The sequence below is a fragment of the Myodes glareolus genome, chromosome 3 (genome assembly GCF_982192425.1).
Source record: "Myodes glareolus chromosome 3, mMyoGla1.1, whole genome shotgun sequence".
In the NCBI taxonomy this organism is placed as follows: Eukaryota; Metazoa; Chordata; class Mammalia; order Rodentia; family Cricetidae; genus Myodes; species Myodes glareolus.
The window spans coordinates 64,989,663-65,016,446 of NC_142028.1; the positions used below are offsets into that span (position 1 = coordinate 64,989,663).

The window sequence follows — 26,784 nt, forward strand, 5'->3', positions numbered from 1 at the left end:
AGTCAGGGTGGAACGTGGGCGCGAGGAGACAGGTGGTGACTGCGAAGGCAAGGGGAGCTGAGACTGGGTCCAGGCAGTCAGGCCAGGCCAGGAGCATCATGTGAACGGGCCAGACGGCTCCCAGGCTGGGCAGGTAAGGGGCATTGGGAATAACAGGCAGGGGCTACGGTGGGAGCTGGATAGTAGAGGATTGCCTCTGTGTGGAGGGTCCGGCTCCAGAACTGGACTGCTGCCTTTCAGGGACACCTTGCTAGAGGCTGGCTAGGTGGGTGGATCTCGCCTCTGCCGCTCTGCTGGCCATCATTCCTCACCTCACTAGGAGTATACTCCTTAGAGATCCAGCATGTGATGTCAAGTATTGAGGCGGCCACCTGCCATCAGCCGTCCAGTGCTTCGTCCTCATAGGACGAGGTTTCTGAGGTCCAAGGGGGCCATGCATCTACTTCACCCATATTCCCTCAAGCTGGACAGTGGTAGCACAGGACCTTGTGAGAGAGGGATGGCTGGGGCTGGGCTCCTCCTACTCCTGTGATAGACAGGGTGATGAGATGGACCGTCTTGAGTGCAGGCCCTAGGAGTCAATCCTCTGATCCGTGGGGCAGACCCGAGTGGCAGAAACTCCCTAAGGAGTCACCCATGGTATCCCAACAAGAATTGACTTGAGCCTTCATAACCGGCATCCCGCAAGACGGAATTGTCTCCAGGGAAACGGACAGATATGTGAGGGAGGTTTATACAGGATGGAAGTGTCTTCCCTGAGAAAGTTGGTGGTGAATGAGGATGATGGGAGAGGGGCAGAGGAGGGGTTATTTATACCCCAGAGGGGTACAGCGGGCTCAGGGCAAGAACTTCTGAGCTTCCATCCGGAAAGTCACCGTTCCTGTCCTGCCAAGTGTCAGGACAGGACGTCCTGGCCTTCGCCCTTGTCCCCTCCTGCCTCAGCCCAGCTGTATTTGTGTGCACATGTTGGCCTTCGTGATTCTTGTTTCAGACACTAAGGGGTAGAGACCCAGAAACTTGTCCCTAGACACCTTCCGTCTCCTCACAGTCTAACTCTAAACTTTGGGGGACAGTTTCTGCTTTGACTGACTTTCCAGGTTTCCTGTGCCTTGCTGGAGATGTTCAGTAACACATTTTCCATCGTGTCAGCATATGCCAGACTTCTCCAAGATCTCTCGGCTCCGACAGGGGCGGGAAACACAGGCTCACCCTGGGTCTCATCTGTCCTTGAACAGGCACCAGACAACAGCAGTCCCCAGGCCAGCCCTGTGCCGACTGACAGAGGAATCCCACAGAGTCCCAGTCTTTGGCTCCCAGGATAGTGGCTCTCCTCAGAGAAGCCCAGAGTACAAGGGCAGCGAAAGGGTTGAGTCTTCAGATGGGGGCTGGGAGAGCTTCCTTCATGGGGATCCGGAAGCTTCCTGAACAAGGCAGTCCTGGGAAGAGCAGAGGCTCATTTTGGAGAGAGCTTAAGACACAAAGCCGAGGTCCCTATCTGGTGGTGCTGCTCTCTGGGACCATGGAGGCAGAGACCTCAGAATAAATTCAAAGCTGCAAGAACCTAAGGGTGTGGTGCAGAGTTAAAAAAAAAAAAAAAAAAAAAAAAAAAAAAAAACAGTCTTCGCCAGGCAGTGGTGGCTCATGCCTTTAATCCCAGCACTTGGGAGGCAGAGGAAGGTGGCTCTCTGTGAGTTTGAGACCAGCCTGGTCTACGAGAGCTAGTTCCAGGACAGGCTCCAAAGCTACAGAGAAATCACGTCTTGAAAAACAAAAAAAGACAAAAACAAATAAACAAACAAAAACAGTTTTCAGGTCAGGGAGAGAGACCCAGGAACAATTCTGCGTCGGCCGGCCATTTGCTTGCTTGAGTGAGTGGTTATCCAAATTCCAGTTTATTTACAAAGACACAGTAACGACGCTGTGCCCAGAGTGCCTGGCGAAAGCAAAGGGAGAATGAGGACAATGTGCCCTGGTTACACTGACACACAGTAGGTGCTTAAGGGAAGTTGGGCACTTCCTCTCCCTGCAGAGTGTTTGTTCACACCCAGAATCACACCTACTCAGGGCTTTGGCAAGGCAGTAAACCGCCCAATGCCTCACGCTTGTGGTATGGCTTTGCAAACGAGTTTATTTCCTGTATATAGTCCAGTATGAAAACTCAGATTCTGGTCTGAGAGAAGGGATCCGTCGTAGGAGAGGGTTTCTCAGCCAGGCGCCATTTTGTACTATCTGTAATCCTAGCACTCAGAATGTTGAAGCAGGAACGCAGAGAGTTTAAGCCCAACATGGGCTACATAGCTAGACCTTGTCTTTAAAAAAAAAAAATGCATGCGCACTCACACACATGCCTTCCCTGTTCTAAACTTCTCGTGCATCATATGAAAATATACGTGCGCAGGTTCAGTCAGAGGTAGGATCCTGAAAACCCCTGTACACACCCACAGGCTGATGGCAAAGGTAGGCCCAAGATAGCGTCCAGTGAAGTGGGAGCCTTTCCCCTCCCCTTCAATCTTTACCTACGCAGGATCTCAGGCATGCTAAATGAAAAAAGCTGCACCCAGAGTCTAGAAACATGACTTAAAAAAAAATATTTATTTTTATTTTATGTGTGTTAGTGTTTTGCCTGCATGGGTATCTGTGTGAGTGTGTTGCATCCTCTAGAACTGGAGTTACAGACAACTGTGAGCAGGCGCGGGTGCTGGGTCCTCTAGTAAGAGCAGCCAGTGCTCTTAACCACTAATCCCTCTCTCCAGCCCCTAAAAGTGTGATCTTTCACAGCTGGCCTCAGTGTGGGTCTGGAACACGGCGAGCTGCATTGTCAGTGCCTGCATTGAAAAAAAAAAAAAACAAACAAACCTCCTCTCCCCGTGCGCAAAAAAATGCTCCATGATGCACCCGGACAGAAAGGGTGTTAGCGCCAACTACACGGCCTCAGTGACAAACTGTCCCACGGGAATTTCATGGTTGACACTGACCTGCTAAATCTCTGCGGGTCTCCCCCAGTGGAAAAGCCTGATTCAGTGTGTTTGACTGATCCAGTGTTTCCTAAAGTTCTTGGACACAAAACCATCTTTTTTTTTTTTCCCCCCTCTGCCGTCTATTTCAGGCCTGGAATGAAAGGGCAGAGGAACTATATAGTTGGTATGTTCTCAAAGGACTGCCACTCACAGGGTATGGTGGCCCACACCTGTTACCCTAGCAGTCAGGAGATGGAGACAGGAGGAGAAGTGAGAGCAGCCTGGGCTTAGCCAGCTGCTGTCTGAAGGGAGGAAAAGGGGGTTTATGTTTTTTCAAGGCGCTTTTGCGTTGGTGGCGATGTTGTTTTTAACTTTGCTGTTAGAAATTAGCACACGACCGGCTTTGTTTTGTTTTTAAATTCAAAACAGCGCAGAGACATCTAAAGATACCAGGATGCCACTTCTGGGCTGTGTCCCTGGGATCCATCTGGTGTGTATCCTGATAGATTGTCCCTGCGGCCTCACTAAGAGATGGAGAGGTTGAAGCCTGGGGTAGGCCAAGGTTCGGCTTGTAGCCCCCCCCCACCTTTGTTTGGAGGAGGCTTCAGGCAAATTGTTTTCTTCAGCTTCAGTCTCGGTTTTGCATCTGTAAAATGGGGCTGATAGTGACGTGTGTCTCATAGGATTACTGGCAGAGTCACCTGAAGTCATTCAAATCATGCAAATTATATGAAAGTATGATTGCCACCCAGCCCAAGCCTCTAGATACATGTAAATGCAGGTTAATGCACTGGCCACGATCTGTGGATGGCATGATGCATCTCGGAGTCTCCCCCATCTAAACATAGCTCTGATGTCAGGTTGGTGACTGGGTAATGGCGGTGATTTTTATGCGACTTCCTGGAAAGTGTTGTTGGGAGCTGTGGGCAATACTGATCGGAGAGCAGACAGCAGGCCGCACAGCCTTGGGTCAAAATGAAATGACCTGCAGAGGGACACCCTCTCTGTCCCAGAGGGCAGGCTGTGTGATGGGAACCTTTCGTGGTGTGCTCATCTCCGTTCCTTGGCACTAGACCAGAAGATTGGCAGGGCCCACTTAACTTTGGCCTGTAGATTTAGAAAGTTGCACTATGGAGATAGTTCAGACGTTATGGTGCTTGCTGCAGCACAGGCCTGAGAACCTAAGTAGATCCCCAGCACCGATGCATAAAAACCAAGGGCAGTAGAAGATGCCTGCAACCCAGTGCCAGGGAGCCAGCACCAGGGAGTCAGCGGCAGGATCCCTGAGGCTTCTCTAGCCAGCCAGTCTACCTGAATAAAGACACTCCAGGTTCAGACAGAGACCCCCATCTCAGAAAAGGTGGGAGGAGCTGGGTGGTGGTGGTGCACAACTTTAATCCCAGCACTCTGGGCAGAGGAAGGGGGGGGTCTTTGTGAGTTCGAGACCAGCCTGGTCTACAGAGTGAGTTCCACGACAGCCAGGGTTACACAGAGAAATCCTGTCTCATAAAACAGCACAACAAAAAAAGTAAGAGAAAAGCAATTGAGGAAGACACCTACCATCAACCCCTCCACACCCAAGCACATGTGCGCATGTGCACACGTGCACACACACACACAGAATTGCAAAATTGTAGTTAGGGTTGAGGGCATAGTTCAGTGGGAGGTTCTGGGTTCAATCACTAGTACCACAAAAAGGAGGAGAAAAAGAAAGGAAGAAAGAAGGGAGGGAGGGAGGGAGGGAGGAAGGAAGGAAGGAAGGAAGGAAGGAAAATAAATCGTTTCCTATGGACAGAAGCCTAAGCTCCAAATTCTCTTTCCCACACTCTCCCACACTCCGGCCTTTAAGATGCTGGCTATGGAGTAATTTTGGAGGCTGATGGATGAGCATGTGCAATTGCTAATTTATATCTTCTAATGTGTGCTGACGTGCATCTGCTATTTATGGCTGGTGACACCGATTTTCCATTTATGGTAGTAAAGCTTCTATTTCAGGTAAATGCATTAGAGAAGGAAAAGTGGAAGTGCCCGAAATCATGAGGAAGAATGAAATGTCTGGCCGTTCCAGCCTGGAGGCCATAGAATGAAACACACGTACTAGCCTCGAGCGGAAACTGTTCCCATCTATTTAGTGACTTACTGTGACTGGCTGGTGGCACAGGCCTATTATCCCAACTGCTTGAGAGATGAGGCAGGGGAATCAGAAGTTTAAGACCTGACACCTGGCTACAGAACGAGTTCAAGGCCAGCTTGGGCAACTTAGTGAGTCAGTCCTGCCCTGCATCCTATCCGCCCTGCCCCAACAAGAGTAGTTACTATGAATCAAGCACTGTATGAAGCATTTTACTCCACAGGGTCTTCCACATGTCTAGTTAATGTTCATAACTCTGAGATGCAGGTCCCATATCTACAAGCTATCTTCCTAGTTTGCAGATACAGGAATTAGTAGAGAGTCTGAGAGTTCAGAAATCTAAACTGGGTGTGGTAAACTGGGGTATAGCTCAAACCTATAATCCCAGGACTTGGGAGGCTGTCACAGGGGGATTGTTGTTAGTTTGAGGTCAGTTTGGCCGACATAGCAGGGTCTTATCTCAAAAAAGTCAAGTCGTGTTGGGGGTGTGGGGGATGAGATGGCTCCATAGGCAAAAGCTCTCACTGAAAACTGACAATGTGGACTAGATCCCCAAGATCCACGGCACCAGCTGCCCTCTGACCTCCTCATTGGTTCCATAAAATGTCTGCCCACACACATATACACAATCAATACATTACCGTAACAATTGGTTTTTTAAAAGCCAAATGTGTGGAGAGGAAGGTTTAGTCATCCTTCCAAAGACCTTTCATTGCTGAGTGACTGAGCAATCATGGAATCTAAACGGAGTCACTGTGATATGGATACAGCGAACGGAGCCTTGATAACACCTAGACAGCCAGTGAGGTTCCCTCATCTCGAAACTCCCGTAATGCAAAGTGGACCCAGGTTAACCAGGGCAGAGGCTACTACTAAAGTGCAGAATCCTCTAACCACCGTGTAGCCCTCACTGATAACAATGATTTCCAAGCAGAGTCAGTTCTGTGCTTAAGCCAGTCCCAGTTTTGAGAGAAAATCCATCTTGTAGCTCAGGGGAAGAGCATGTATTCAGCATGGGTAAGGCCTTGGGCACAGGACAGTAAGCACAGTTACTTGGCCGGCTAAGGCAAGAGCTCACCTGGGCACTGAGACCTGTTTCCAACAAACGAACCATTTGAAGTACTGGAAAAGCCAAGAGTGCTGGTACACACCTTCAACCGTAGTACTCTGGAGGCAGGGACAGGTTGGCTTCTGTGACTTTGAGGGTGGCGTGGCTTATTTAGTAATCTCTAAGCCAGGACAAATGGCTAGTCTACTGACTAGTCTTTATTTATTTTGCCTGCCAAGACTAAGTTTTTAGTATCACGAAGAGGTTAGTATGGGTATGCCCTTTACGGAACATGTGTGAAACTGACAATGTTCAAATCTCAGCTGCTAAAGAAAAAAAGGCAAGAAACTGTTTGTTTGTTTGTTTGAGACAGGGTTCCACTGTTTATCTCTGCTTGACCTGGAACTCACTTTGTAGACCAGGCTGGCCTCGAACTCGCAGAGATTTGCCTGTCTCTGCCTCCCTAGTGCTGGGATTCAAGGCGTGTGCCAACAACACCGGGTCACAAATGTTTTAAATGAAGTCTGGCAGATTTTGCCTTACAGTGGCCCAGCATGTATCAGCAGTCCACCACAGAATGGCCTGCCTATATTCTTGAGACAGGGTTTCTCTGTGTAGCCCTGGTTGTCATGGAACTCACACTGTAAACTAGGCCTGTTTTGAATTCAGAGATCTGCCTGTCTCCACCTCGAGTGCAGGGGTTAAAGGCTGCACCACGACCGCCTAGCCAGCCTGTAGTCTACGTAAAGCAGCGGTCTGAAAATCCAAAGCAGTGGTTTATAAATTAATAGCTCTGTTGCTGGAGATAGAAAAGTGTTGCCTCTGTTTTATTTTATAAAGAGATAAAAAGAAGCATACTAGGCTCGGCTTTATGAGCTGATGGCTATGAAGTTGGCAACTGTGACCAAGTCTACAAGAATCTGAACTCATTTTGGTGTGTTTGACTCCTAAACAGAACTCTGAGATCAAGAGATCTAGTCCAGGGATTCTCGAGATGGCTCAGCAGGTCAAGGCCCTTGCTGCCAAGCCTGATGTCTGAGTTCTATCCGTGGAACCCACACAGTGAAAGGAGAGAATTGACCCCTGACCTTTGTCCTCTGACCTCCACATGTATGCCATGGCATGCACACGTTTGTGAGTGCATGCACATGCACACACACAACAAATTTTAATTTATTGCCTGGCAGAGGTGGCGTGCACCTTTAATCTCAGGACTTGGGAGGCAGAGGCAGGTGTATCTCTGAGTTTGAGGACAGTCTGGTCTACAAAGTGAGTTTCAGGACAGCCAAGACTGTTACACAGAGAAATCCTGTCTTGAAAAAATAAATTAATTTATTATTACTATTATTTGAGACAGGTTGTTATTATATAGCCCTGACTGGCCTGGAACACAATATGTAAACTGGCTTTAAACAGATAGAGACCAACCAATTTCTGGCTTCTAAGTGCTGGAACGAAAGGCCTGGGCTACCATGCCCAGCAACAATAAAAACTAGATGGGCTGGAGAGATGGCTCAGAGGTTAAGAGCACTGCCTTTTCTTCCAGAGGTCCTGAGTTCAGTTTCCTGCAGCCACACAGTGGCTCACAACCTTCTATAATAAAATCAGATGCTTTCTTCTGGTGTGCAGACATACATGCAGGAAGAACACTGTATAGCTAGAACACTGTATTCATAATAAATAAATAAATCTTTAAAAGAAAAACTAGAGAGAGGCTGGACAGTGGTGTTTGCACACCTTTAATCCTAGAACTCGGGAGGCAGAGGAAGGCAGGTCTCTGTGAGTTCAAGGCCAGCCTGGTCTACAAAGTGAGTTCCAGAGAAACATTATCTCTCAAAGCACAAAAGTCAAATCAGATCAAATCAAAACCAAACCAAACAAAACAAAAACACCTAGAGAAATTGAGAGAGGATGGACTCACTTCTGACAGCCTGATTCGTTATATGTTAAATCCCACATGAACAAGGCCACTGTGTCTGCTGGCTGCGTGGCATTGTGTTGAAGAAGTAAGGTGGGAACTAAGACCCAGCTATGGCCCCATTCACTAACTTAGAAGCACTGGCTTGGCTCAGCCCTTTAATAATGGGCGCCCAATGCCTTGTGGACTGTACACTGCCTTGAATCGACCAAGAGCATCGCAAGTCCTAGCCAGAGATCTAGAATCCACACCACTCTCCCTCCTGACCATGGTGGAGAAGGGGAGGTTCCTCACTTGCACCAGAATCTGCCCCCTGTGATCCTAAGAGCCCTGAGGACTGCATTTTCTTTCTTCTCTCTTTCTCCATTTCAGACAATGAAAAGTTTACATTGTTTTAATGTTGGGATTCTCACTTAATTTAAAAAAAAAAAACTCTTTAAAAATATTAGCCAGGTGTTGTTGCTGCCCGCTTCTTTTAATCCCAGCACTCGGGAGGCAGGACAGTCAGGGCTACACAGAGAAACCCTGTCATAAAAAAAAAAAAAAACAAACAAAAAAAACACCTCTGCCCCCAAGTGCTGGAACTAATGTGAAGATGTGCTCACCACACCAAGCAATGGTCACGCTTCCTTTACAATGGCCATGATCACACTGCTTGGTATAAATAGACACACACGAGGGTAAGAGAATACTTCATTAAGGATGGAGGGGTTTTTCGTTTTGTTTTTTGTTTGTTTGTTTGTTTTGTTTTTTTCCCCTTTTTTGAGACAGGGTTTCTCTGTAGCTTTGGAGCCTGTCCCCCCCCCCCCCCACAAAACCACCAGTTTAGAATGGAAGGTTCTGCCTGTAATTATTTATTTATTTATTTGTTTATTTATTTATTTATTTATTTTACACAGGTCTCTCTGTGTGGTCCTGGTTATTCTGTATCTTGCTACGTAGTAAGGCTTTGCCTCAAACTTACAGAGATCTGTCTGCTTTTGTTTCTTAAGTGCTGGGATTAAAGAGGTGGGTGACCACCCCCAGCTGTAATTTGTTTTGCTTTCGCCTTCCCCCCAAAAAAGCAGTGTGTTGTTGAGGTCACTCAGCCCCTGTGGTTTCACGGATCCCCCATTCTTACTGGTTATCGGCTAGTGTGTATGTAGCTTTTAAAATTGTGTGTGTGCACATGGGTGCAGGAGTCCATCACAGGTGGCAGAAGAGGGCATCAAATACCTGAGAGGCAGAATCACAGGTGGCAGAAGAGGGCATCAAATACCTTAGAGGCAGAATCACAGGTGGTTGTGAGTCATCCACAGGGGAATTTGGGGACTGAATTTGGGTCCTCTGCAAAATCAGTGTGCGCTCCTAAGTGCTAAGCCATCTCTCCAGCCCTGTGTATGTGAGCTCACATATTGTATACACATGTGAATGCAGAAGCTTTTGCACACATGTCGGTGAGGATGCCAGAGGTTAGCTGTCATTTGTTTCCTTTATCTTGTTGAAATGGGATCTCACTTTGTAGCTTTGACTGTCTTAGAGCTCACTCTGTAGACCAGGCTGGAATCAAACTCATAGAAATCTGCCTGCTTCTGCTTCCTGAGTGCTAGGATTAAAGGCGTGTGCCGTCACCACCCAGCATCTGTTTTTGTTTTTTTAAGACAGAGTTTCTCTGTGTAGCTCTCTGGCTGTCCTAGAATTCACTCTGTAGACCAGGCTGGCCTTGAACTCAAAGATTCACCTGCCTCTGCCTCCTGAATGCTGGAACTAAAGGCATTCACTATCAAGTCCAGCAGTATAGATCAAAAATTTTTTTCAATTTTTTGGTTTTTCAAGACAGGGTTTCACTCTAACTTTGGGGCTTGTCCTGGAATTAGCTCTTGTAGACCAGGCTAGCCTCGAACTCACAGAGATCTGCATGCCTCTGAGTGCTGGGATTAAAGGCGTGCTCCACCACCGCCTGGCTATAGATCAGAATTTTAAAAGAAGGTGTGTGTGTGTGTGTGTGTGTGTGTGTGTGTGTGTGTGTATGTGTGTGTGAGTCTGGGTGAGTTTATACATACCATAAGCCTGCAGAGACCAGAAGAGGGCATCAGATTCCTTGGGACAGGAATTTCAGGTAGTTGTGAGCTGCCATAGGTGTGCTGAGATCTTCTGCAGATGCAGCAAGTACTATAAACTGCAGAGCCATCTCTCAAGCACCCCAATCTATAGTTTAAAATTTAATCAGAGACTTAAATGGGAATACACCGGAGAAACAATATAATTTGTCAAACTGATAATCTTTCTCAGACTTTTTTCTGGTGATGCTGTTTGTCAAACCCAAAACCACATGTATGCTAAACAGGTGTTCTACCGCTGAACTGCACCCCTAGCCTTTTTTTTTTTCTTTTTTTCTTGAGACAGGGTCTCTTTTTATGTAACCCTTGCTTTCCTAAAACTCACACTGTAGACCAAGCTGGCCGAGAACTCATGGTGATCTTCTTGCCTCTGTGCCCGAGTGCTGGGTCTGTGCCACCATGCCCAGCTGTCAGTCCTTACCTCTTAAGATTCTTCCTTTTTCTAGGCTCCAAGACAGAGTCTGTTGTAACCCAGGCTAGTCTAGAACTCTCTGTGTAGTAGGGGATGACCTGAACTACTGATCCTCCTGTTTCTAGCTCCTTCTAGGTTGCGCAGGCTGGCCTCAAACTTCAAGGGCCCAACCTTCACTGTCCAAAAGGTCTTGGCTGCTGTACATGGCTCTCATTCCTTTTTTAAAATTTTTTTTTTAATTTTTTAAAAATTATGTGCATCATTTCCTAAAAGTTGACTCAAAAAAAAAAATTATGTGCATCAGTGTTTTGCCATGGGTTTTGGGTCACCTGAAACTGGAATTACAGACAGTTGTGAGCTGCCATGTGGGTGCTGGGAATTGAACCTGGGTCCTCTGGAAGAGCAGTCAGTGCTCTTAACCCTGGACCCAGCTCTCTAGGACCTCTCAATCCTTTTTTCCTCCCCAAGTCAGGGTTTCTCTGTAGCTATGGAGCCTGTCCTGGAACTAGTTCTTGTAGACCAGGCTGGCCTCAAACTCACAGAGATCCACCTGTCTCTGCCTCCTGAGTGCTGAGATTAAAGGCGTTGCACCACCACCACCTGGCTTCTCTCAGTCCTTTTATTGTCTTAAATTTTCTTCTGTTTTGAGACAGCTTTTATTTATTTTTTATATGTATGTGAGTAATTTTCTTTTTTTTTAAAGATTTATTTATTTATTATGTATACAGTATTCTCAGTACTCTGCCTGCAGGCCAGAAGAGGACAACAGATCTCATTACAGATGGTTGTGAGCCACCCACCATGTGGTTGTTGGGAATTGAACTCAGGACCCTTGGAAGAGCAGGTGGTGCTATTAACCACTGAGCCATATCTCCAGCCCTCTATGTGAATAATTTTCATGTGCACATTTTTATGTGTATGTCTGTGAATCATGTGCCAAAGGAGGCCAGAAGAGGGTGGATCTCCTGGAGCTGGAGTTCCAGATAGGTATGAACCATTATGTAGGTGCTGGGAACCAAATCTTCTGGGAGAGCAGCCAGTGTTTTAACCACTGAGCCATCTCTCTACCTTTTAATTATGTGGAGGAGCCTTTTTGGAGCTGGACTTACAGCGAGTTGTGAGCTGCCCACAGTGGTGCTGTGGACTAAACCCTGGCTCTGTGCCAAAGCAGAGCATGCTCTGTAAGACTTGTGCCGTCTCTCTTGACCCAGATGGGTTTGTGAGTTAGCTCAGGCTAGCCTCAAACTCTTGATCTTCCCGCACCAGCAGCCCAAATTAAAACCTTGTACCATCAGGCCTTGCAGCACATGGCTTCATTTCATTTAAATAATTTATTTATTTGGGTTTTTTCAAGACAAGTTTTCTCTGTGTAGCCCTGGCTGTCCTGGAACTCACTCTGTAGACCAGGCTGGCCTCGAACTCACAGAGATCCACCTTCCTCTCCCTCCCGAGTGCTGGGATTAAAGGTGTGTGTCACCATCGCCCAGTTTTTTAGTTTTTAATTATTTTTTTCTCCTAAGATTTTTGTTTGTTTGTTTTATTTTTCCTCTATAACTTTGGGGTCTGTCCTGGAACTCACCTGGAGACCAGGCTGGCCTCAAATCATAGAGATCCACCTGTCTCTGCCTCCCGAGTACCACCTGAGTGCTGGGATTAAAGGCCTACACCACCGCCGCCCTTAGTTGTTTTTATATTACGTGTCTGTGTGTCTTTTACGTGTCTGTGTGTCACGTGTGTGCCTGTGCTCGTGGAGAACAGAGGATGATTGACGTTAGATCCTTTGGAACTGAAGTTAACGGTTGTGAGCTGAACCGTCATGTGGGTGCTGGGACTCAAACTCAGTTCCTTTGGAAGAGCAGCCAGTACCCTTAACCACTGAGGCCTCTCAAGTGCTGAGATTAATGGCATGAGCCACCACCGCCCATATCTTTTTTTTCTTTACTGATTTATTTACTTTTATTTTATGTACATTGGTGTTCTGCCTGTATGTATGTCTGTGTGAGGGTGTCAGATTCCTTGGAACTGGAATTGCAGACAATTGTAAGCTGCCAAGTGGGTGCTGGGAATTGAACCCAGGTCCTTTGGAAGTGCAGCTAGTGCTCTTAACCACTGAGCCATCTCTCCAGCCCCCTGCATCGCTCTTCTTAACCCCAATCTTTTCTCTTGCTTTTTTCACCCTTTGAGACACAGTTGTTACATCTCACTATGTAGCCTTGGCTGGACTGGAACTCACTATGTAGACCAGGTTGATCTCAGCCTAGCAGAAATCCGCCTGCATTTGCCTCCCAGTGTTGAGCTGGGATCAAAGGCAGGTACCGTCACATCCGGTCTTTCTTGCCTTTCCCCAAAGCCTCCAAAAACACCAAGCCTAAGAGTCACCTTATGTTCCAAGCACACAGTCCTTCTGAGGCTATTACTGTGGTACCTTTAGCCAACCTGTGCTTTCCCAGGCCCGTGTGAATCACAAACAGGGTGCTTACTCACTGCCCACGCTTTTTCTGGGAGTTCCTGCTGCCTTTCTGACCATGAGATAACTGAGCTGACAAGATACCGCTTGTAGCCATGATGAGTCGACTCTGGCTGAGCAAAAGTTCGTCTGCCATGTGACTTCCTAACAGTGGAGTTGAAGAAAGAGTGGAGATGCCTGTGTACTCGTTTCTTGAGCCTCTGTGTAGTTTCTGAAGCAGGGTCTCTTGTACCCCAAGCTAATCTTGAACGCCTGACCCGCCGTGCCTCCACCCCAGTGCGGGGAAACACAGATGTGTCCCACGTCTTATTCAGTACTGGTGACTGAGCTTTAGAGAATAGACAAAGCACTGCCCACTGAACTACATCCGTAAGCCATCTGAAGGCTGTTGATTTAGCTTAATGTTTCATGAGTGCTTTATGATTCCTCTATAATAGATACACATTGTTTAAAGTCAAATACACAGGCAGATGACTGTGAGTCCCGGTACCTGTGGGAGCCTAGGAGTCGCTCAGCAGAGGAAACATGAGCCTGAGCAGCCTGGTTCCCCAGTCCCATCTTCCCACACTCCCAGGCAGGGGTGGATGAAGCTGAAGGAGTGCTGTGGGGTGCCTTTCCCAGCTCTAGTAAACTAAGCTAACAAGCCTCAGGGGCAGATGAGGAAAAGCAAGGCTTCCAAGAATGCTTTCAACAAAGTCATGCAGAGCAGTATTAGCTTTTGTTTTGTTTCTGAGATAGGATTTTATGGAACCCAGGCTGGTTCTCGAACTCTTTATTTAGTGAGAAACCAGCTTGAACTTCTGATCGTCCTGCCTCTACCTTCCAAGTGCCTGGATTGTAGGCCTGCATAACTGTGTCTAGAACACAGCACATACTGGAACATAGGCCTTTCAGAATTTCGAGTCTTTCTTCTGAGTTCTGCTAACTAGAAACATCCCCGCCCTGTTCCCACATCCACTTGGACACAGCATAAATTAGCAAGTCTTGTTTTGCTCAACCGCAGATGTGTGGCTTTAGGCAGGCCTCTCTGGGGCTTGCTTTGATCTTCCAAAATCAGATGTCAAAGCTATGTTTGACAGTGTGTGCCCAAATGCTCAAGATGCGCAGCAGAAGGACCAATAGAAGCCAAGAGTTTCAGGCCAGCCTGGGCAGTGCAGTGAGACCCTATCGGAAAAATAAACACATACATAAACACATAAAATCAGAGGTTAGGTGTGATGGTTTGGAAGACCTCTGCAGGTAGGAGAATCTGTGCCTAGCCCCCACATCCCCGCTGATAGGTTCAGTAGGCTTTCAGGCAGGTGACACACAGTTTCTGTCCCTGATACACTACTATCCGTCAAGGGGGTAGGAGAGGAGCTGGAGAGATGGCTCTGCTGCGGTCAGTGCTTGCTGCTCTTTCACTGGACTTAAAGGCTCTGAGCTCGAGTCAAGCGGCTCAACCTGCTGTCACTTCAGTTCTAGGGGATCTGAAGGCCTCTCTGGGCACCCGCACACATATGTATGCATGGAGGGACATCCAGATAAAAATGAGTCCTCTTTGAGGAGGATGAGAGAAGCATTAGGGTCATAATAATTGATTATGGCTACTCTCTAAAATTGTCCTTTCACCTCCACACCCAAGCACAGGCTTGCACACTACACCCACACAGAGGGAGACACACACATACACACAAGAGAAAAAAAAGGGAGAAAGAGAAAGCGAGAGAGAGAGTCATAAATACAAAGGCGTGGTCTAAGAAAATAATGGTGGGTGTTTGGAGAAAGCAAAGTAGCTCAGAGTACAAGTAATATGAGTATTCGGGTACCTGTGTGTGCCCCTGTGTATGCATGCATGCCTATAAGTGTGTGTGTGTGTGTGTGTGTGTGTGTAGCACAATAGATTAAAAAATTGAGCCGGGTGATGGTGGCTCTTAGCACCCAGGAGGCAGAGACAGTGGACCTCTGTGAGTTCAAGGCCAGCCTGGTCTACAAAGGGAGTTCCAGGACAGCCAGAGCTCTTACACAGAAAAACCCTGTCTCAAAAAACCAAAAGAAAGAGCCAGGCGATGGTGGCACATGCCTCTGATCCCAACACTAGTGAGGCAGAGGGAGGCGGATCTCTGTGATATCAAGGCCAGCCTGGTCTACAAGGGCTAGTTCCAGGACAGCTAGGGCTCATATACAAAGAAACTCTGTCTCAAAAAGCCAAAAAATGAAAGTGCTGGAGAAAGGCTCAGAGGTTAAGAGCAATGTTGCTCTTCCATAGGACCCTGGTTCAATTTCAGCACCCACATGGCAGCTCACAACTGTAACTTGGGGATCTGATACCTTCTTCTGGATTCTGCAGACACTGAATGCACATGTTGCACAGACATACATGCAGGCAAAACAGTCACACACATGAAATAATTACACACACATAAAATAAATAATAATTAACAAAACAAAAAAAAGCTGGGCAGTGGTAACACACACCTTTAATCCCAGCACTTGGGAGGCAGAGACAGGTGAATCTCTGTGAGTTCGAGGCCAGCCTGGTCTACAGAGTTCCATCTAGGACAGACTCCAAAGCTACAGAGAAACCCTGTCTCAAAAATACAAAATAAATAAATAAAAAAGACTGAGAGATGGAGTAGGTCTTCCTGAACATCAAAGTGGTCAAAAGCATGATATTTCACACTTTTATTAATTCCCAGCACTCAGAGGTCAGAGGCAGGAAGATCTTTGCAAGTCCCAGGCCAACCTTGTCTACACTGGTCTATACAGTAAGTTCTAGGCCTCTAGGCCAGCCAAGGCTACATAGTAAGATCTTATCTTAAAAAAAGAAAGAAAGAGGGGCTGGAGAGGTGGCTCAGAGGTTAAGAGCACTGACTGCTCTTCCAGAGGTCCTGAGTTCAATTCCCAGCAACCACATGGTGGCTCACAGCCATCTGTAATGAGTTTGGGTGTCCTCTTCTGGCCAGCAAGCACACAGACAGACAAACACTGTATACATAATAAATAAATAAATCTTAAAAAAAAAAAGAGAGAAAGGAAGGAAGGAAGGAAGAAAGGAAGAAAGGAAGGAAGGAAGAAAGGAAGGAAGGAAGGAAGGAAGAAAGAAAGAAAGAAAGAAAGAAAGAAAGAAAGAAAGAAAGAAAGAAAGGAAGAAAGGTCTCTTTGTTTGATTAAGAACAGCTCTACTATAAAGTTCTGCTTGATTTCATTTGACAAAAAGTTTCCACGACTCAGACAGATAGGCAAGCAAAAGCAGTTATAAGCAATAGGGCCACTGAAGGCTTTCTGTTGGTGAGAAGCAAAAGAATGTTAAAAGAAACCCTCTGAAGAGCCTGTACTGTGAGTGGGGGAGGGGTTGGGGCGGGCAGAGGTCAAAGGTCGACTCTCAGCTTCAGTATCTAGGCAGGGACATGCACCCTCCTTGGTGGTGGAGGTGGAATCAAAATTTAGGTTTCCTCCAGGGCTTGGCAAAGTGTTTGTGATGTCTCCCAGGTAATCCCCCAGAGTAGGGGACTAGCGGGGGCTGAGGGGGCAGGAAGTGGGTAACTACACTAACAAAGGTGCCTGTGGCGGTTTGCCCATGCCAGGTGGGAGGGTGGGGACTAGCCTTGGGCTTAGGCCTCCTGTGAATTTACTTGTTGCTCAAGGTTTCCGAGTGAATCGAGTCAGAAGCTAGCATCCCAAGTTTCAGCTCTTCTGTGTGGGGCCAATGGAAGCCCCAGAGCAGACAATCTTAGGCGGTCCATAAATTCCAGCACGGGACTTTAGGATGTCTGGTGCTGGGGGAACTGACTTAGGGGAGCTCCTTCAGGCCTCTCTACATTCCTTCAGGGACCATGGGCTGTGGCTGCAGCTCAAACCCTGAAGATGACTGGATCGAGAACATTGACGTGTGTGAAAACTGTCACTATCCCATAGTCCCGCTGGACAGCAAGACCACGGTAAGAGGAAGATGGGACGGGTGACAGGATGGGGAAGGGAGGCTGTGTGCCCAGGAGAAAAAATTAACAGATCACAACTAAAGGTCCTGGAAATAACAGCACTCTCATGTTCCCTGGAGTACAGAAAGGAAGAGGTCTAGAGGGAACAGACTTTCCTAGGCCAAGTGCACACACCGTTGGTGAATCCAGAGAGAAGGCCCAGTCAGCCTGGGAAAATGGAAAGGAAACCAGGGTCAGAGAAAAATGACCCCAGCCTCATTTCCTACCCCACAGCTGCCCATGCGGAATGGCTCTGAGGTTCGGGACCCACTGGTCATCTATCAGGACTCCATCCCACCAGCCTCCCCACTACAAGGTGATTCCATCTAGCAGGGTGTGAAGCGTAAGGCTTGTGGATGCTTGGCTATTGGTGTCTGTACCCTCTCCACCTACCCTCAACTTTGTCTGCATCCTGCCTTGTGCCTTTAGGGCTCCATTGTTCCCATCAGCCCCAGGCTGGTTCTTCTTGACTCTTTCTGTCTTTACAGACAACCTGGTTATTGCCCTGCACAGCTATGAGCCCTCTCATGATGGAGACCTGGGCTTTGAGAAGGGTGAACAGCTCCGAATCCTGGAGCAGTGAGTATCCTTCTAGCCCACCGTATGTGTGTGTGTGTGTGTGTGTGTGTGTGTGTGTGTGTGTGTGTGTGTGTATTAAGGTGGAAAGCACCAGAAAGCTTGTACCAGGGAAGTGGTGGCCTGTCCTAACGGGACTCTGAGGGTTTCCAGTGGCTATGTAGGTAATGTTGATGGTCTCTGTGGTACAGGAGCGGTGAGTGGTGGAAGGCTCAGTCCCTGACCACTGGTCTAGAAGGCTTCATCCCCTTCAACTTCGTGGCGAAAGCAAACAGCCTGGAGCCTGAACCGTGAGCAGGGGACCGCGTGGGGAGGAGGGACGGCATATAGGAATTTCAGAGCAGGGCGTGGTCCTGGGAGTGGGGAATCTTTAACAGTGATGGAGGAAGAACGCCTTTAATCCCGGCAGGCAGGTCTTTGAGTTCGAGGCCAGTCAGGGCTACACAGATTTAAAAAAAAGGTCGACCAAAAGCCGATGGTCTTACTTCTGCCCTATGTAGCTGGTTCTTCAAGAATCTGAGCCGTAAGGACGCGGAGCGGCAGCTTTTGGCGCCGGGGAACACGCATGGATCCTTCCTAATCCGGGAAAGTGAAAGCACTGCGGGTGAGAGGCGGGGCCTGGTGGGCGGGGCCTCGTCGTGTGGGCGGGGCTCCGGGTTGAGGGCTGGTGCCTCCGGGTGAGAAGGGATGTGTGGCGAGGGGTGTGGCGAGGGGTGGGGGGAGGGGCGGAGCTGAAGGAAGTGGTGCAGTGGCCACCTGATGAACTGAAGGTAATGCCTCTTCCGCCCCACCCCCACCTTTATCCTCTTCAATTTCTCCCCTCCTCCTCCCTGCTCCACTCTCCAATCTTTCTTCAGGTTCTTTTTCACTGTCGGTCAGAGACTTCGACCAGAACCAGGGAGAAGTGGTGAAACATTACAAGATCCGTAACCTAGACAACGGCGGGTTCTACATCTCCCCTCGGATCACTTTTCCTGGCCTACACGAGCTGGTCCGCCATTACACCAGTGAGCTCTGGCAGATCACTTTCACCTGTGCCCACCCTAGCGGCTTATCTCCCCCCTGTCCATCCTAGGGACCCTCCATCCATCGGTAGTACCTGACCCTCGACCCTGTAGTCTCCCCTCCCATGCCAGTCTGTTTCCCCTGCGGGGAATGCGGAGAGAGGTAGGGGCTGGAGGGAGCCCCCAAGGTCTCCAATAGTGGCTGCCTCACGCATCCCTTTGTCCTTGCAGATGCCTCAGACGGGCTGTGCACAAAGTTGAGCCGTCCTTGCCAGACCCAGAAGCCCCAGAAGCCGTGGTGGGAGGATGAATGGGAGGTTCCCAGGGAGACACTGAAGTTGGTTGAGCGCCTGGGAGCTGGCCAGTTCGGGGAAGTGTGGATGGGTGAGTGTGGAAAGAAAGGTGATGTCTCCAAGATGTGAAACACTGGCCTATCCAGGGCCACTGCCTTGTTCATATGCCACCTACCTGCCCACCTCCAGGGTACTACAACGGGCACACGAAGGTGGCAGTGAAGAGCCTCAAGCAAGGGAGCATGTCCCCTGATGCCTTCCTTGCTGAAGCTAACCTCATGAAGCAGCTGCAGCACCAGCGACTGGTCCGGCTTTATGCAGTGGTCACCCAGGAGCCCATCTACATAATCACTGAATACATGGAGAACGGTGGGTGGCCCTGCTATGGTGGCCCTGCTATGTCCAGTCACTTGAGGACCCTGTTGTCGTCCCACTATCTTTTTTTTTTCTTTGAGACAGGGTTTCTCTGTAGTTTTAGAGCCCGTCCTGGAACTAGCTCTTGTAGACCAGGCTGGCCTCGAACTCAGAGATCCGCCTGCCTCTGCCACCCTAGTGCTGGGATTAAAGACGTGCGCCACCACCGCAGGTGTCCTATCTTTTGCACCCAGGGTAGGAAGGTGCTTTTTTCTCAGGTCTGCTTAGAAACTGAGGTTTCTAAGTACACTTTCCTGGTCCCCTATGGGACAGACTTTGGAAGAGCTTTCATTCTGATCTACACTGATGTGCAGTTTCTTTTGCCTTCTTCCCAATGTTTGCTTGAATCTCAGAATACTTGACCCAAAACATAACATGTGGTACCTGGCACCTGAAGAGGTCATGGAACTGAAGTCACAGACGGTTGGGAGCCATTGTGTGGTTGCTGGGGATTAAAGCCGGGTCCTCTGGAAGAGCAGCCAGTGCTCGTAACCCCTGAGCCATCTCTTTATTCCCAAAATATAGTATATTTATTAAGGATCCAAGAGTCTGACAGCTTGGATAGAGCTGGTGCGTTTATAATTGTATGGCTTTGAGCTGATCCCACGATTTTTTTTTTTTTTCGAGACAGGGTTTCTCTGTAACTTTGGAGCCTATCCTGGAACTAACTCTTTGTAGACCAGACTGGCCTCGAACTCACAGAGATCCGCCTGCCTCTGCCTCCCGAGTGCTGGGATTAAAGGCGTGTGCCACCACCACCCGGCTTGATCACAAGATTTCTTTCTGCTTCAAGTAGTTCTTTTCGATCTGTAAGATAGTGTTAGGGCCAGCAAACGGTACTTGCTGACGAGACTTCCAAATAGGAGTTCGAGCCCTGGAATCCACACAGAGATCAAGCGCTGACCCCTGCCAGTTGTCCTCTGATCTCCCTGCGTGTGCTGCCCCCATGAGTAAATACATGTAATTAAAAGATAGTGACACTAATGAAAGGACAATGGTCTCTCTGAGGACGTAAGAAGTCAGTACCGGTCCTGCCTTGTTTTTTTTATGTGGTTCAGATTGTCTGGGGGGCAAAATCTGTCTTAGGAAGGGAAACAAACATCATTGGCTAATGAGTTCTGAAACAGGCAAATAGGTTTTGTCTTTGGTAGTTTCTTTTCTCTCTTTTTTTTCTGAGACAGGATTTCTCTGTGTAGCCCTGGCTGCCCTGGAACTCTTTCTAGACAGGGCTGGATCAAACTCAGAGATCCTCCCGCCTCTGCCTCTCAAGTGCTGGGGTTAAAGGTGTGTGCCACCCACAACTGGCAGTAGTTTATTTATTTTTTTTTTACTTTGTATGTGTGTGTACATGCATTCGGGTGACTGGGGAGGCCAGAAGAGAGCATCGTAGACCCTGGATCTATAGTTATATGTGGTCATTGAATACGGGTGCTGGGAACCAAACTGGGGTCTTCTGTAAGAGCAAGTACTCATAAGACCACGAGCCGGCTCTCCAGCCCCAGGATGGTCAGTCTCGCTCTCCAGCCCCAGGATGGTCAGTCTCGTACAGGCTTTTGTTTTTATTAGTCCACTTTTTGATTTTTGAGCCAGGGTCTTACTATGTAGCATTGGCTGGCCGAGAACCCTCTACATTGCCCAGGCTGACTTTAAACTCGCAGAGATCCTCCTGCCTCTGCTTCCTGGGTGCTGGGATTAAAGATGTGCTCTGTCACACCCAGTTGAAACCTCATCTGACAGCAGACACTGAGAAAAGCGGAGTTTGTGACTTGGGGATGTTCCTGCATGCTCCGGGGAGGTAGATCGTGAAGCAGTTTATGATGCCTGGTAGGAGAGCCTGGAAGAGCGGTCCAGCTGGACTGGAAAAGAAAAGGAGAAACTTCTAGGAGAAAAAGATGAAGCAAAGAGACTGAAGAGTCTAGACATCTGTGTAAAGGACCTACGAATGGTCTGTGAGGGAGTGAGGAATCCATGTCTACGGGGAGAAAACGCAGCCAGGGAGCATGCAGAGTTTTGGCTGCTGTGGAACTGGGGCTCTACCTTAGCTGAGGGCAGGAAGCCGTTGGGCCCTCCCACACAACCCATCCTAGCCCTCCAGAACAGGCCTTCCCATGTGCGAGCATCCCACCCCCACACTCGGGCACGTACTCTTTCTCAGTCCCTATTCTTTCTCGCCACTGTCGGTCCCTACTTCCAGATCCTAGATGGAGTAGAAGGGTCTTGGAGGTGCCTGCTGGGCAGTTTAGGTCATCAATTCTTGCTTTTGCTCACAGGGAGCCTAGTAGATTTTCTCAAAACTCCCTCTGGCATCAAGTTGAACATCAACAAACTTTTGGACATGGCAGCCCAGGTAAGGAGAATGGCGAAGGGCTGAGTGTGGCTACAGGGTCAGAGGGCTCAAGACTGATGACCTGTTCCTGGCCTGCAGATTGCAGAGGGCATGGCATTCATTGAAGACCAGAATTACATCCATCGCGACCTGCGGGCTGCTAACATCCTGGTGTCTGACACACTGAGCTGCAAGATTGCAGACTTTGGCCTGGCACGCCTCATCGAGGACAACGAGTATACAGCCAGGGAGGGTAGGTGCAGGAGAAAGAGGAGGTTCAGAGCCAGTGGTAGAGACCGCATACACGGGTGACCTAACTTTGCTTCTCTCTAGGGGCCAAATTTCCCATTAAATGGACAGCACCAGAAGCCATTAACTATGGGACCTTCACCATCAAATCAGATGTGTGGTCTTTCGGGATCCTACTGACAGAGATTGTCACCCATGGCCGAATCCCTTACCCAGGTGAGCATTAAAGAAAGGAACTCGAAGGGCCACGAGGAAGGGTAGCAAATCCATGTCTTCCCACTCACTCCCTTCTCAAGCTCAGACTCTGAAACTTCCAGTTGCTTCTCTTCCATCCACCTGGACTTGTGACTCCAGCATCCTCTATTAGATGCTTCGTCTCCCAGCCCTGGCTTCCATCTCTATGTCTGAGACCCCCACCTCTCAAAATACACAGTTCCTTGCTTAGTTCTGGCATAGACCACCTAGTGTCACAGAAGTGGATCTGGCTCAGGGTGTGAAAGTTTCCTTTTCTTACCATGATTGATTTCTGTTTGACTGTTACCAGATCATTCCTATTCCTTTTTCCTTTTTTCCTTATGTTGTTGTTTTTTCCTTTTCCTTTTCCTTTTTTTTTTTTTTAAATACAGTGTTACTTAGTAATGACTCTGGAATTCACTCTGTAGACCAGGCTGACCTCAAACACTGAGAGATCAGCCTGCCTCTGCCTCCCCAGGGCTAGAATTAGAGGTGTGCATCACCACTACCTAGCCCACTGTTTCTTTTTCTTTTCTTTTCTTGGTTTTTGTGAACAGAGTTTCTCTATGTAGCTTTTGGAGCCTATCCTGGAACTCACTCTGTAGTCCATGCTGGCCTTACCGAGATCTGCCAGCCTCTGTCTTCTGAGCGTTGGGATCAAAAGCATGTTCCACCCCTGCCTGGCTCATCCCCTTCTTTCTTAAATATGAGATCAGAACAGTGCTTAGGCCACACTCGGCATTACTCCTCATCATTCTGTTGTCCCAGCTTTCTTCTGGACCATGAACCACCTCCCATATAATAACACAGAGACTCTTGAAAGCTTAGCCTAGCTTAGGTTCATTTCTCATTCATTCTTTTAACTTAAACTAATCTGTTTTCCTTTATCTACCATTTGCTTCTTGGCTTTTGAGCGTTTCTTTCTTTCTGTATGTCTCACTTTCCTGCTTCCTCTAGTGTCTGACTGGTGCCGCCTGACTTTTTTATCCCTGGTCTCATTCTCCCCTTCTGCTGAGTTCGAGATTTCTCCTCCTCCTTATTCTCTCTCTCCTCAGCAGCCCTGCCTATCCCTTTCCTTTTCCTGCCTAGATATTGGCTTTTTTTTTTAAAGATTTATTTATTAATTATTTATACAGCATCTGCCTGCATGTATGCCTGCAGGCCAGAAGAGGGCACCAGATCTTATTACAGGTGGTTGTAAGCCACCATGTAGTTGCTGGGAATTGAACTCAGGACCTCTGGAAGAACAGTCAGTGTTCTTAAACTCTGAGCCATCTCTCAGTCCCGTTATTGGTCATTTTTTTTTCTTTTTTGAGACAGGGTTTCTCTGTAGCTTTGGGGCCTGTCCTGAAACTAACTCTTGTAGACCAGACTGGCCTTGAACTTACAGAGATCTGCCTGCCTCTGCCTCCCAAGTGCTGGGATTAAAGGTGTGCGCCACCACCTTTACATAATTAATCAAGTACAGCACAACAAATGTTACACCCCTTCACATAGTTAAAGGAATATTCCATAACACTCTGGGTAAGTGATATCATCCCTCTGAGCCTCAATTTCCCGATATGTGAAACAAGAGACTTTGAGAAGCAGTCTGACCCATCGAAGCTGCTCACCGGGCACTAGTCCTTTCCTAATGAAACTTCTTCACAGCTAAAGAGAGAAGCCATGTAGACAGGCCCTGCTCCTGGAAAAGGCCTTTTTCCCACATTCAACCAAGATAGGTAGAATTTTATTTTGAAAGTTTCTGTTTTAGTCATTGGGTTTTTGTTTTGTTTTTTGAGACAATGTCTCTTGTAGCCCAGGCTGGCCATCTAACTGTCTATGAATCTGAAGATGCCCCCTGAGCTCTGGATTTTCCTGTTTTTCCCTCACTGGGAGGTGCTGGGATTGCAGGCACGCACCTATGTGTCTGGTTTTGGAGGGACTGGGGATCAAATCCAGGTCTTGTGCATTCAAGGCAAGTTCACTGTCGTGGAGCTATACTTTGAGGCCTAGGAGTGGAACATTTCTAAAAGGAATTTGATAACCTCTGGGGGAAAGGAAATAGCACAGAAAAGAGTCAGGAGTTAGGAAACAGAGGCCACTTTGGCAGAAATTTCCCATAGCCCCAGCATTGTGAGCTGAAATTCGACCCCAGGAATGTAAAGCCCTTTGAGGCAGGTTAGGCTCTTAGGGACCAAAAGATTTCCCAGCTCTGGCCTTGTCCTATCTCATAGGCCAGTGTTCATCTCCTGTCCTGATACAGTATCTCCTGTACCTAGTCTCAAGGCTAGAGATGCCTCAGCACTGCCTCACTGTGGATTCTCATCCTGTCCTGAGCCCCGACTGCCCCATTGCTGCCACTAGAGAACAATCCCAGGTAGACATTACAAAAAAAAAAAAAACAAAACAAAAACCTCCAAACAACTATGCTTGTTTATACATACTGATTCAAGCAATCCTCACCATACCTTAGGGAAGAGGAGTGAGGATTTAGTCTATACTCTAGATGAGGAAGCTGAGGTTCACAGGTGGCTCAGTCAAGGTCCTGCAGTTGACGCATTCGTTACTGAGCGAGTAACCAGATCAGCACTGTAAGCTAGGACCGACATTCAGCAGGAAATGCTAGTGTGGTCTACCATCATGAAGGCCAGTATTATTTTGGATTAGTAGTTACATATTCTGAACATCACCTGTGTTGGTCAGCTTTCTGTTACTGAAGAAAAAAAACCCAAAAAACTCCTGAGATGGTCAACTTATAAAGAAGAAAGTTGGGGTGCAGTGAGATGGCCCTGAGGGTAAAAACGTGCTGAGCAAGCCTGGAGACTTGAGTTCAATCCCTGGAATCCATGGAAAGGTGGAAGGAGAGAACCCACGTTTAAAAGTTGTTATCTGGGTGGTGGTTGCCTTTAATCCCAGCACTCGGGAGGCAGAGGCAGGCCGATCTCTGTGGGTTCGAGGCCAGCCTGGTCTACAGAGTGAGTTTCAGGATAGCCAGAGCTGTTACACAGAGAAACCCTGTCTCAAAAAGACAAAAAAAAAAAAAAAAAAAAGATAGACACCCAGGTTTCTCTTTTGGGGGGAACATGGTACAGACAACTGCTTACCTCATAGCAGGAAGTAAAGAGAGGAAGAGGAGAACTCTGGTCTCAGCATATCCCTCAAGAGAATGTCCACAGGGACTGGAGAGATGGCTCAACAGCTACGATCACTGACGATCACTGACTGTTCTTCCAGAGGACCTGAGTTCAATTCCCAGCACCCACGTGGCAGCTCACAACTGTCTGTAACTCCAAATCCTGGAGATCTGACACCTTCACACCAATACACATAAAATAAATTTAAATAAATTATTAAAAAAAAGAGAGAGAGAGAACGTCCACAGTGACCCAACTTCCATCCCCATATCTCTCATCGTTTCTGACGTTTTCTTTTTAGGCAGGATCTCACTATGTAGCCATAGCTAACCTGCAGTTTATTAGGTAGACCAGGATAGCTTTGAATTCATGGGAATCCTGATCCACCTGCTTCTATGTCCTGAGTGCTGGGATTTCAAGGCATGTGTCAGCATGTATGACTAGACTCCACTTCTTTCTCTTTTTCCCCTCTGTGTAACATCTCTATCTGTCCTGGAACTTGCTGTGTAGATCAGGCTGGCCTTGAACTCACAGAGTTCCAACTGCCTCTGCCTTCTGAGTGCTAAGATAAAAGATGTGCCTCACCATGCTCAGTTTAGACTCCACTTCTTAAAAATTCTACTGTATCTCACTAGTGCATGAGTTGGGGGCCAGGCTTTCAACACATGGGAAGACATTCAACGTCCAAACTATAGGCGTAGGTTGTATCTCAGTGACGGACTGCTTGACTAACATGCATAAAATCCTGTATTCATTTCCAAGTATCACAAAGATAGATAGAAATAAAGGAAGATAGATGATAGATAGATAGATAGATAGATAGATAGGAAGGACGATAGATAGGAAAGAAAGAAAGATCTCCAATTTAGCATCAGCCTTGCTTTTAGGTTTCTAATGTTTAAAGGCTCGATGTTCTTTCTCCCATCAACCTTCCAGGAATGACCAACCCTGAAGTGATTCAGAATCTGGAGCGAGGCTACCGAATGGTCCGACCTGACAACTGTCCAGAGGAGCTGTACCACCTCATGATGCTGTGCTGGAAGGAGCGCCCCGAGGACCGGCCCACGTTTGACTACCTTCGAAGTGTTCTGGATGACTTCTTCACAGCCACAGAGGGCCAGTACCAGGCCGAGCCTTGACAGGCCTTGCTGTCCCGAGGCCCTCCCCATCCCTTTGCCCTGACTGAGGCAGATGGAGTTCTTGTGCCATATCCATGTGTCCTGTGCACACATAGACTCTGACTCTGCACATAAAGCCTGTGCATATGCAACATATACGCAGTTTTTGTCCTGTACACATCTATAGTTGTGTGAGTTCTACACAAGTGTCTTCTATACATGGAACATGTAAGTCTAAGTCTTGGATGTCATCTAAGATGTCTCTTTCTGGACCCTTCCATTTCCTTAAATCACAGAAGGGAGAAGGCCTGTGATTGATAGGTATCTCCCTGTCTACCACTTCTTTTCTGTGGGCATCCAGAAGTTCCGTGTCGGCTGCCATCCAATCCAATATCTCTGTGTGCTTGCCTTGGTGCTTAGTACACACCAGGAGCTCAATAAATGTCTGTTGATTAAGGATGTA

The 26,784-nt window shown here is 47.8% G+C and overlaps 1 protein-coding gene across 1 annotated transcript; it reads left to right on the forward strand.

The window, feature by feature from the left end:
* Lck (LCK proto-oncogene, Src family tyrosine kinase) lies at nucleotides 1–26,784 on the forward strand. Its single transcript, XM_048434296.3, has 13 exons — nucleotides 1–133; nucleotides 16,843–16,952; nucleotides 17,226–17,307; nucleotides 17,480–17,570; nucleotides 17,759–17,857; nucleotides 18,068–18,171; nucleotides 18,425–18,574; nucleotides 18,803–18,955; nucleotides 19,054–19,233; nucleotides 21,549–21,625; nucleotides 21,704–21,857; nucleotides 21,938–22,069; nucleotides 26,140–26,784. Exons 2-13 carry the CDS (start codon nucleotides 16,848–16,850, stop codon nucleotides 26,340–26,342), a joined length of 1,530 nt encoding a protein of 509 aa, XP_048290253.1. The 5' UTR covers nucleotides 1–133; nucleotides 16,843–16,847; the 3' UTR covers nucleotides 26,343–26,784.